Genomic DNA, 12453 nt, shown 5'->3' on the forward strand with positions numbered 1-12453 from the left:
AGTAGGAAATTATGCAATTTTGGATGCAGCCAAGGTCATCAAAACGGTCAATTGGCTCTTTTTTTGAAAGTGGGAGTTTCTAACTAGTAATACAAGTGGCCAGTCTCTGCTATAGAGTGTATCTAAATATTTGACCTAGTATGCACTAAATATATTAGTCAAGTCTTTCAAAAATAAATATTATTGGAATTTTATCCTAAATAATGTTAACTGGAGAAAGGCCTAGATGTTGCCCTACAAAATTTGCACTTCAAATAAAGTAAAATAAATGTATTTTAAATTTGTCTAATTTATAGCTAAGTTTTATATATATATAATTTTTTAATGAAATAAATAATTTACCAATGCAATCAATCAGTGGAATACCTCACTCCACTATCAAGGCAATGTTGGCAGCCTGTTTTAAGCATCAATGTGTGTGCATGTGTGTTAAGGGTTATGAGACAGATATGAGAGCACTGAGAGCAACACTAGTCTTTCATGCTGTTGTTTTTATGATGCACTCAAAGGAGCTCTTAAAATTAACAGAGGGAAAGAGAAAGAGAATAGATCCGTGCTGCACATGTAGCGGCCTACAAAAACACATATTATAGCTCTTTAACAGATGTTGATGACATTACATACCAGTCTTTTTTTTTAAATAATAATAATAATTTAACACTTTTTTTTAATCCATGCCCAGCACTAAAAGACGCAGCATGTGGCGATTTGAGCACAGCGGTGGGTGTAAATCAAACACAAGGGCTCCGACACCTCTGTCAAGGGACTTAGGTGTTTGACATGCCAACTGTGGCCTCAGCTGTAGAAGCATTTCAAAGGTACCATGTGATGGAACACCACATGTGCTAATGAGAGAACGCTGGTCTGGGACTTGTCACCAGATAATCCACCCACTTTCAAGCCTGAAATAGTTTAAAGCGGAGAGAGAGAGAAAATGGAACAGAGCATTACAGTGCTAAACAGCTGTACAATTTTGACTCACTTCTCTTATCTCGTGCCCAGGCTAACCGAGACCCCCAGGCTACTGACAGCGGAGAAAGAAAGAGAGATGCTGAACATCAGCAGAGACTGACATGCTTCTCTTATCTTTCGCCTAGGCAACTGAGAGAGAGACGGCAACAGTCGTGACCCTTTACACAGTGCCACAGACGACTAAAAGCGAAAAGCTGTCACCATCCAGATCTCTGAAGAAGTTGTAAAGACCCCAATTTAAATATATTAATAGCGAAGTCTGTAAAAGTTTAATAGTGATGTTTTAACATTAAAAACCGAATAGCGCTGCCAAGAACTGCACAGATTCGCAGCTGTACAGGTTATATTTACACTCTAACAAGAACTGCAGGTTATATTTATACTTGAACATTAACTGCAGGCAAGGATCCAAATATGTGTGTGTATTTCCACATGGTAAAGCCATTCGCTCTTCATGCCTGCTCAAATGTGTTTATTGATTGAGAATGAAAACACCCTCTAGTCCATTTATGTAACAATATACAGGGTAAATTTAACATGGTAGATTATCCCGCTATCCTATGTAGACCACACTGTTTAGCCCACACTAGAGACCAATATGTGAATTTAATAAAGCTTGTTCAAATTTGTTGTCTGTCTAATCAGGGTTCGTTTAGTCTCTGTGCGAAGCCAAGCTGGACTAGACTGCCGGCGGTCCATGAGGCTGAGGCCATAGGGTTCAGTCTTGGTTACCATTCACTGGACAAAACATCACTCATGAAATCATTCATTTAACACGACGCAAAAGGCGTCAGATTCACAGAGCAAACAGAAAGACTCCGAATTTTCCATCTGACAGAAATACCTTTATATAGGGTAAATAATTCATATGACTTTGTGCTTTATTCTGTTATCATCTTGGTAATGAATATTTTAGGAATTTTCTGTTTTTTTAATCCAAGATTTGGTAAAAATGGGTAAACTTGGCAGCATGATCAAATAATAAATCAAGAAAGATTAATAAAAAAATCACAGCTGAGATTCATTCCAGATGATTCTGCAGAAATGTGCTACAGGTATGTTGCAGGCTGCGTTTGAAATGGCATACTTCCCTACTATACAGGTGAAAAACAGCATGTGAAGAGTATGTCCAAAAGTCATTCTTAAAACAGTAGCGGAAAAGTTATATACTTCCGATGAGATTCTGAAGTGCACATATAATGGACACTTTAATATCCCATGAGGCCATGGAAGAGGATTTGTGAATAGCAGTGAAGCAATGCATCTGATGCTTGTAGGTCACATGACAATGTCAAAATGGTGTAGTGCGTCCAGATTAAGCTCATACCACACACATTCATACTATATAGAATGTACTTTTTTTAACGGTCGCAAAGTAATTACTTATTCAAAATAAGTACCTTCATAGGGAGTATGCACTTTCAGATAAAGGTGTAATTTTGCGTCTCCCTGGTTCCCTCACCAAAAAGCAATAGGATTTTTCCATTGATTTTTGGATTACTGCAGAAAATACCTTTTTTTTCATCAAGATATTCCTCAAAAATTAACACAACTTTTATGAATTGTACTTCTTGAAGCCTAAATAAAACAATCAGAAGTAAAAAGCTGGTTGGACTCTAACTACATCGTAAAATTGTAGATGAGTTTTCTTGTTCAGCAGGAACAAGAACGACACAGACCCTGTAGTCTAGTTTAGTAAACCCAAAAAAGCTTAAAAAGTTGTTTATTATGCATTTTATGTTTAAGAATAAAACAAAATATCTGGAGCTTAGATCTTATTTAAGGCATTTAACCAAAAACCAATTAAAAAAAACTTGACTTTGAGACAATGGTACCAGAAGTTCAAAAATTTGAACTGGTTTCCAGGTTTTAGGATTAATTTCTACAGCACTCTATTAAAGACAACTATGCATCCAAATATGGGTATTTCCCTACCATCATAGTACGCAAAGAAGCAGTACGCCAAAGTATGCCTGAATATGCAGTATTTGTGAAGCAGTAAGCAATTAATACCCAGTTGTCTACTGAGATTCTGAATAGTGTTCTCTGGTGTATACTACAAATTTGGAAGTATTTTGTGCATACAGAAAATTTGTACACTTATTATACATACTATATACTGCAGAAAAGTTACCAAAGTTAAGAAGAGATGATCATTTAAACTTAAGATCAGAAACAACCAAGGTTCATGAAGACAGCATGCAAATAGCCTAAAACCAAACCGAACAGATGTAAACACATATAGGAAGCAACTAACACTTTGGAAGTGGATTGGCTGTTTATGATCATGCAACACTGAACAAAAGGCTTTAGAGAGTATTCCCAAAGATCAGTCACTTTTAAGACGTTTATTCAGTAATCAGCCAAACTCAAAATAAAACAAATCCCAATCATGTGAACCGGTCAGTTTCTTTAGCGCCCTAATCTCAACCATATGCTCAAACTTTTGCCCTCTGCTCTCAGCTACCGGGCACCGTTAGACACAATGGCGCATAAACGGAGAGGCGCCCGTGGCTCCTCGCGCCCACCGAAACGGATACGCTGGAGTTTTACACGGTGATTAATCACACAAACAGACACGCTATGCTGAACATGCCCCCTGATCACCTCCACAGCGGCCGCCGGGCCATAAGGAGGCGGCCCTGCCGACACAGAGGCCACTTTGTGCAGCGAACACAAGCGATTGTTGGTCGGGGCGACAGGGTCCAGTTGTGCACATGAAGGTGCACATTGTGCGGCTGTTTTGACAACCTCGTCGAGAGACGCTGAGGATTTCCTGTTCGCCAGACTTTACTGCCCCTAAACGATTATACAATCTGTCACAAAAGCCTTTCTCCTGGGGAAGAGTGGAGTGTGTGGACATCGCCCGCCATCTACTGCTGGATTAGAGGTAGTGCACGTGACTTGACTTCAAATTTAGTTTGGAGTCGGACAATGCAAGTGTAGCCTACATATAGGTTTTGAAACTTCGATTTCAAGTAAAAAATAAAAATAAAAAAAGAGGAATAAATGGCATTAAAATTTGAACTGTTGGTTGAGACAAAAAATTAAAAGTAGCTAAATTTTCAGCTTTCTACAGGTGCTACAGAGCACTGAGCACCAAAATAGCCAGACACAAACTGTTTTTCTCCCCCGGGCCATATCCCACCTGAACAACACATAACACACCTCAGTACTGTACATAACTCATAAACATAAATAACTCATCAAACCTTCATCTGTAAGTAGCACATACACACATTCTGTCTATGGACATTTTCTTTTTCTCTATATTTTTATTATATTGTTATTTATAACTTATTGTCTATTCTCTTTATTATTAGTGTTTTATTAACTTAATTATATGTATGTCTGCACTATGTACTTTGTGTACTGGAAGCTTCTAACACCAAATCGAATTCCTTGTGTGTGTGTAAACACACTTGGCAATAAAGCTCTTTCTGATTCTGATTCTAATTCTGAACTTGCTGCAGTGATTAAGGCCAGACTTAACCATGGTTTTACTACAAAAAAAACATTACTATAATTAAACCATGGTAACCACAAATTAACCATAGTATTTGTGGTAAAACTGTGGTTATAACCAATGGTAATCAATATGCCAAAAAAACATGGTTAATTTTAGACAAGGAGACAAATCACTATAAAATGTTAAAGTTATTAAAATAACTTTCAAATTAAAATCATTTTATGAAGTGTTTAAAATATATATATATAAAAATGTGTTTGGGGTCTTTTTTTTTACATTTTTAAAAGACACCTCTAATGCTCACAAAAGGCTGCATTTATTTGATTAAAAAGTAAAAACAGTAATATTGTGAATATTGTAATTTAAAATGTTCTATGTTCATATATTTTAAAACTACATTTATTCCTGTAATGAAAAAGCTGAATTTTCAGCAACCATTACTCTAGTCTTTTAGAAATCAAGCTAATATTCTAATTGGGTGCTCAAGAAACATTTCGTATCATTAATGTTAAAAACAGTTGCTCTGCTTAATATTTTTGTGAAAAGCATGATACATATTTCAGGATTCTTTGATAAATAGAAAGTTTGAAATAATAGCATTTATTTGAAATATAAATGTTATTGTAAATGTTTTTATAAATGTCTTGACTGTTACTTTTGATCAATTTAATGCATGCTTACTGGACGATAAAAAAAAAAAAGGTACTGACCCCAAACTTTTGAACATATACATATATACATACAGCACTAAAAATATGCATTGTATACCAACAAGTATACCAACACAACTCACCAGCATGGAACCAGACAATTAACTTGCTTAGGCCTCTTAACAAGTCATCCAGATTCAGACGAAACACCATGCCGGTTCTCCTGAACAGCACTTTACTGGTTTAAGCCAGTCTTTTCAGCAGGCATAGTCAAAACAAAACGGTTAAACCATCAACCCTTTCTTGATATGTTGCAAACTATTTCCAAAGATCCTGGTCTGACCTGGATCTCTCAGTTGCTGGGTGGCTTCACATCAAAAGGCACATCTGTAGAAACTCTCCACCAGCATCCTTAACGGCTCCATGCACTGGCACTGCCACATGCCAATGGAAAGGACCAATAATCCTCAACAAATAAATAAAACACAGCTTTAATGTGCGCAGACCACCACACACAATGAGGGAGACACTTCAGCCCGTGCGGTGATGTTGGCATGGTGTCTCCTTTGAGGAACTGCCAGCAGCTCTTGGATTTGACTGGCGGCGGATGGGGATGAGCTGAACTCTAAGAGCATTTGTGTGGCTTGATTTGTCATGGTTAAATTTCTAATTAAAAGGCATGTTAGTGCCAGGACACTGGCAGGAGCCTGTTGCTTATGTGAGCATAATCTCTCCAAAGATGAGCCATATTGCATTCAGGCAATGACGAGAAGAGATGAGGTGGAAGAACATATGTTTAAAATCATAAATAGAGAAGAGCTACAACAGACAAGGATTGATTTGTGCAAGCTGAGAATTGCTTTCATTTGTGCAAATGAGAATGTCTTTAACAGCATGTCGTATGAAACCCAGACTTAAATTTAAAAGTAAATAAAAACCCTACCGGTCAAAAGTTTGGAATAATTTTTTTAATGCTTTGAAAGATATTGCTCATCACCATTTACGTGGCTTCATTTATTTGAACAAAGACCGTGGAACAGTAATATTGTTGAATGTTATTACAATTTAAAATAACCATTTTCTATTTTAGCATATTTTAATTTATTCCTGTGTTGGCAAAGCTTAATTTTCAGCTGTTCAAGAAACATTTATCACAGTGGAATACAGTTTTTGCTGCTAATATAGCTTTTTAACATTGATAACCATTATTAATTACTCAGCACAACAACAAACCAGCATATTAGAATGTGACACTGAAGACTGAAATCTCAGCTTTGCCATGACAGGAGTCATTTACATTTTGACAATGGTTATACTGTATTTTTGATGAAATAACCAGATTGTTATTTCAAACTTTTGACCGCTACTGTATACAGACTGAAAGCTGCTTTCGGCTCTTATTTTTGCATGTCAGTGAAGGAGAAGGACGCCCTCTAGTGCACGATTACTCCATTCTCATGGTGTTCAAGTACAAAGGCAAACAAATGATATTTCAGAAAATAAAAACTTATCTTTAATTGTGTGCAGGTTGTTTAGAAAGCCTCCATCAGAGGAGGCAGGACTTTCCACTGACGTTTTCAGACGAGCAGACAGGAGGATCATTTCAGTGATGAAATCCCATTTCAAAAGACACAATATCAGCACAGTTGACAAGATACAGGGAACCAGCACAACCGTGAGAGATCTACTACAGCAAAGATCTTTTTAATGGTCCCAAATATACCGAACAACTAAGAGTACACTCATGGAAAAAAAAAGAAAATGAAGATATGACAAAAATTGATCACATCTAGAGTTCCACTCAATCTTTAATCAAGACGGGCTTACAAATTTTCCAAAAAATCTGCAGTTTTGAAGGGCAAAAAAAGGGTAAAACTATCTCCCCCCCCCACTGAGGTTTTAAAAACCTGTTCAAGTGCAGCTGAAAACGTCCTGAACATTTAAAGGCAGGTCTCTTATGTCATTTTTAAAAAATTAGAGGAGAACAACAGAATAAGAAAAAGGAGGGAACTGCTGGCTTTGAAAGAGGAAGAACTTCCGCTGAGCCACGAGAACAACGGTGACATCTTAAACAATGACGACCCAGACTTCTTTGCTCCCTAGTGTCCCGTCTGGCCCTAGAAACTCGAAAAAAAATTATAAAGAATCGAGAGGAAAAAAATGGCAACAGAAAAAAAAAAGGGTTGAGAGAAAGAAATGGAGATGGAGTCAGCAAAGGTGAGTGGTGGTTGTGGACTGGCTGGCCCAGTTCGGGTCATGTGAGGTCCTTCCCTGAGAGGGGGGGCAGTGTGTCCTGGTCCAAGCCTGGGACGCTCTGTGGGGCAACAGTTTGAGTGACTGACTGACTGACTGACTGTGTGTGAGATCTTTTTTTTACCCCCCAGTACTTTTAGCTTTGTCGAAATTCATCTCATTAAATCCTTTTTTATTATTCTTTGTCCAGACCACAGTTTCATCTCGTCTTCGATCTCTCCGTCCGTTTCACGAGTCTCTCTCTCTCTTTCTTGTAGATTGGCACTTGGACAAACTCCACGTGGAGACATTCACCTTTTCGCTCTGTGACCGTATCTTCTCCCTCTCTTGCTCTCCCTTTCTCCGTTCCTCACATGGCGCCCCTTGGGACTCCTGCGGGGGGCTGCATTCATTCATTTATCCATTCATTTGTGTATTCATTCATTTTGTTTCAGTTTTGAGTTCTAGGCTGAGCACTGCAATAGTCTCTGGATGAAGCTCCCTTTGAGCATGACTGTGCTGATTGACGAGGGAGTGCTTTAGGAGCTCAGCTTGGACTTCTTGGACAGCGGAGGACTTTCTTCTTTACTGTCTGTGTCTTCCTCATCCTCGTCCTCTTCGTCATCATCGGGGTAGTCCACCAACCCCACCAGACCTCCCTGGAATAGGAGCGAGATGCCATCAAAAATAAGTAACCGGTAAGAAAGAACATTCAGAACATTGTTGGAATCGGTGTAATTACCTTAGTGGTGACAGCTGCCATAGGGGGGGAGCTCCGGGCTCCTGTCCCGGGAGAACTTGGAGAACCAGGTGAACCGGGGTGGAGAGATGCGGTTGGGGGAGAGGACAGACTGGGCTTTGGGGAGCTGGAGAAGGAGAGTTTAAAACTGGGGCTCTGTCGTCCTGAGAGGCTTGCCTTCCCTGTCAGCACCTCCTTCTCTTCAGAGTCTTTCACTTGGGAAAAGAGAGAGGAAAAAAATTAAACAAGCAATGTCAGTAGCATTTTGCCATCAAATAGGGGATCATAGTAGTTGGTCATCAACATTATGCCGCCTGCATGTAGCATTAACGTACATTTCTTCCTCTCCATGAACTTGCTGATAGGATCCATCAGGTCCTCGTCACTCTTCATCTTATCTGAGGGCGGCACTACAGCTTCACCGTCCTCCAAGTCTTCCTCATCTGTGTTAAACCACATCTCCTCTTCATCTTCCAGCGTCCGTGCATCCCGGCGAAAACGGTGATTTCTCAGAATCGACCGCATACTGGAGACAAGCATGAAGACAAAAAATACATTCATTAAATGGTACTTCCGCATAAAAGTAACTATTACATGCACAAGAAATTCCAATCCACAAAAGGGAATTGTAATATACAACTTATTAGGAGTGAAAAAGGTGACAAAGATGCAAACCCATCTGTGGGAGCATTTTTCAAATATAGGTGCATCTCAATAAATTAGAATGTCGTGGAAAAGTTTATTTCAGTAATTCAACTCAAATTGTGAAACTCGTGTATTAAATAAATTCAATGCACACAGACTGAAGTAGTTTAAGTCTTTGGTTCTTTTAATTGTGATGATTTTGGCTCACATTTAACAAAAACCCACCAATTCACTATCTCAACAAATGAGAATATGATGTGGCTTTACAGTTGACTTTAGCATGAGGATATAGGGAGAAAAATAAAATTCACCCTATACCTTTAGTTTATTTTAATCTCTCTTCACTTCAGTTGTCTCAGGCCATTCACAAAATTGTTTTTAATAGGAGCCTATTCAAAATGACCATACAACAATAGGAGTAAGAATAATTTAATTATATTTTAAAAATAAATCATCATCATAATAATAATAATATAGTAATACTACTGCACTGTGAAAAGAGAAACATTTAGTAATAATTAAATATGTATAAATATTTAAATTGTATTAAATTATAAAAGATTAAAATCGATAAGGAAATATATAACTATAAAAATACTTTTGTACTGTAAAACACAAAAATAGTAATAATAATAACAACATACCAGCATCTATGGCTATTTTCATGTCAAGATCAATGTACTTTTAAAGAAACAAATAGTAACATACAGTAGTAATGAAAAACAATTAACCAGCTCACATCGTTATAACAAACATTAGATTATGCATTATGAGTTTTAAAAAAAAAGATTATTCCTAGCGAAACATTTTTTAAATATCCACTAGAGAATGAGTAAAAACATTACAGAGTATAATAATTTTATTTTACAGCACTGCATTAAAATACTAATATTATTGCGGTCAAACATTAAACCACAGAGCTTTTATTTTGCCTACAAACCCATAAGGAGACTTTAAATCATATCATTTATAAACACTTCAATACAAATTTGGGAATTGCAGTAAAAAAAAATTTTTTTTTAAAAAGTAATTACACTACATAGTATAATAATCCATATAACAATAATGGTCTGAAGTGACCACTGACCTGTCAAGTTTAGGGTTGTCCTGTCTTTCTCGCTGCTGTTCATATCGAAGCTTCAGTCCCTTAAACGTCTGAACATAGTCTACGTCCTCCAGGGCCTTCCAGTAGTTCTCTATGATATGAGCCGTCAGGGACTTCACATCCTCCTACACACAGAACACAGCAATTACACACAAAATAAACAACGCGTGTTCAGGAACATTACGAGATCTGATGATTAGATAAATGTACTCACCACTCTGACATACTCAAACATTTCTATAATGGCTGAGTTGATGAGGTTGTATCTGGATCCATTGTTGAGGAAAGCTTTGACCACTGGCTCAAACAGGAAGTTCCTCATTATGTATCTGTTATAAAACTCGTCCTTCAGCCCAATGATTTTTCTCATGAAACGCAAAGCACCTGGACAAGAGAAATGAGTGCGAAAGGTACAGTGAGATTTAACAGCCAAGTTATAATTGATGTCTGTCAGCAGGGTCGTACTGCATGCTTGGTGTTTATCCAAAATAAATTAGTGCTTGTTGATAATGCTGCTGGCCCTGAAAGCAGAATTCTTTGGCATGTGTTGAAATAACAGTGTAACAGTAGTCATTATCAGCAGAGCAATTCATAGAGGAAATGGATCAGCATCACAAAGTGTTCGGTGTTATTGATTATGCGGTTTGAAGGCTGTGATGGTGTCAAGTAATTACTCCCCATGTCTGTAATTTGTCCAGTTCTACCTCTCTAAAAGTCTAGAGTTTACAGTCTTTCCACATTTTTCCATACTTTCAAAATCAAAAATACAACTAAGTTCATCTAAACAGTGTTGTAATCATTATATGAAGCTATACATTTTTTTTTATTAATTACATTTTTTAAAATGATTAAATTTTTGATTAAAATCTAAAACATCTAAAATTCTAAACAAAATAAAAATGTTGGCATCTAATTAAAATAAGACTTAAGCTGATCTACTGAAATTACTAACTGAAAAGTAAAACTTAAACTTTTATACATTTTAAAAAAATAAAAACAATGACAACAAAAGTTCTAAAAATTAAACTAAAAAGAATAAACTGAGAACTTTAAAATAAAATTTGTCTTTATATTTTATGTTATATTATTTTTATAAAAATACAAAAAACAATTAAACTAAAATTACTAAAACAGTACATAAACAGTATATAAATAATACTAAAATAATTACATCATTTTGATGAAAATCAGTCTTTATAAATTTATACTGAAAAACATTTGATGAAATGAGTAAATATTGTATGCAAAGAAATGCAAACCTTTCCAATTTAAATAGAAAATTAAACATTTAAATTAATTTCAAACTTTACATTGTTGGTGGTTAGGGCAATTGAGAATTTTGGCAGGGCAATTACAAATCTAATCTAACCGGACAAGCATTATATTTAAAAAATAAAATAAAATAAAATTTAAAAAAAAAACATACTTTTATTTTGTTAGCAATTAAAAACAAATGGCCCCATTTACTTTCTTAATGTCCCCTGATTTTCTTCTTCAAGATACAGCAGTGCATAAAAACATCAAAATGCTTCGGGAAAAAAAGTTATCTTTCCACTAATAGAAAACATATTGATATACATACACAGATTTCCTAAAAGAATTTGCAGATTTCCTCTCAGACCTATTGGTAAGTTGATAAAGCACTAATTGTCTGAGATTTTAACATTCACATTGATAAAACAAATTATGCATTAGGTCTTTACTGACCTAAGAAACTTTTTTTTTTTTTTTTAAGTTTTAAGTTTTTAATAAAATAAACTTTTGGAGTCAAGCAAAACGTCACCGGGCCCACTCATTCCTTTTAATCATATGCTAGATTGAATTATATCGCATGGAACTGATCTTACTGATAGATATCGTACCTCAAAGTGATGATGTTACTGACCATTTCCTTGTAACGTGCATGCTGCGTATTACAGATATTAACTATATTGCTCCACGTTATCGTCCGGGCAGAACTATTGTTCCAGCCACCAAATACAGATTCACAAATAACCTGCCTGATTTATTTCAACTGCTCTGTGTACCCATAAACACATATGAACTAGACGAAATGACTAGCAACATGGGCAGTATATTCTCTAATATAGGGCTTCCACTAACGACTATTTTTATTTCGATTAATCTATTGACTAATTTATCGGTTAATCGATTAATCTTAACGATTCATTTCCCACAAAAAAAAATCTATTTCACTTAAGAATATTTTATTAAACCAAATGAAATCCAAATTTCAATGAAATCCTTTTTTTACAGCAAAAGTAAAGTGCAACAGAGTGCGAGAAGCAAGTGTCCATCTCATTGTCCAAATCACTGAAATCAAAGTTCAGTATTATAGTGTAAGAATGACAACATATCCACGTGTTATAGTCAAATTATAATCAAAAAACACTTTTTAAAGGTGTATTTACTAGAAATGTTATTTACCAGAATTTATTTAGGAGAAAAATGTGAAGCGCCAGATTGTCATAGCAAAGATGGAACTGACCCTTTTTTTTTTATTTTATTTTTTTTTTTAGAAATAGCCTTTGTGCACAGCCAGCCTTGTACTCTTCAAGGTTAAAAAAAACTTTCCGCCATAAAATGCGTGGCACAAATTCGACATCTGGGTTGTGCTGTTCTGTTGTAAATAAATCTTAAC

The 12453-nt window shown here is 36.1% G+C and overlaps 1 protein-coding gene across 1 annotated transcript in view; it reads right to left on the minus strand.

The window, feature by feature from the left end:
• Nucleotides 1–6581: 6581 nt before the first annotated feature.
• smek1 (SMEK homolog 1, suppressor of mek1 (Dictyostelium)) overlaps nt 6582–12453 on the minus strand; it is a 21277-nt gene continuing 15405 nt past the window's right edge. Inside the window, exons 11-15 of the mRNA XM_016238475.1 lie at nt 10027–10196; nt 9795–9937; nt 8398–8588; nt 8066–8277; nt 6582–7982 (exon numbers count right to left, since the gene is read on the minus strand). Coding sequence (XP_016093961.1) covers nt 7863–7982; nt 8066–8277; nt 8398–8588; nt 9795–9937; nt 10027–10196 — 836 coding nt within the window. The 3' untranslated portion in view covers nt 6582–7862. The remainder of the gene's footprint in view (nt 7983–8065; nt 8278–8397; nt 8589–9794; nt 9938–10026; nt 10197–12453) is intronic.

Source organism: Sinocyclocheilus grahami, unplaced genomic scaffold, assembly GCF_001515645.1.
Source record: "Sinocyclocheilus grahami isolate Dianchi unplaced genomic scaffold, SAMN03320097.WGS_v1.1 scaffold540.1, whole genome shotgun sequence".
NCBI classification, from domain to species: Eukaryota; Metazoa; Chordata; class Actinopteri; order Cypriniformes; family Cyprinidae; genus Sinocyclocheilus; species Sinocyclocheilus grahami.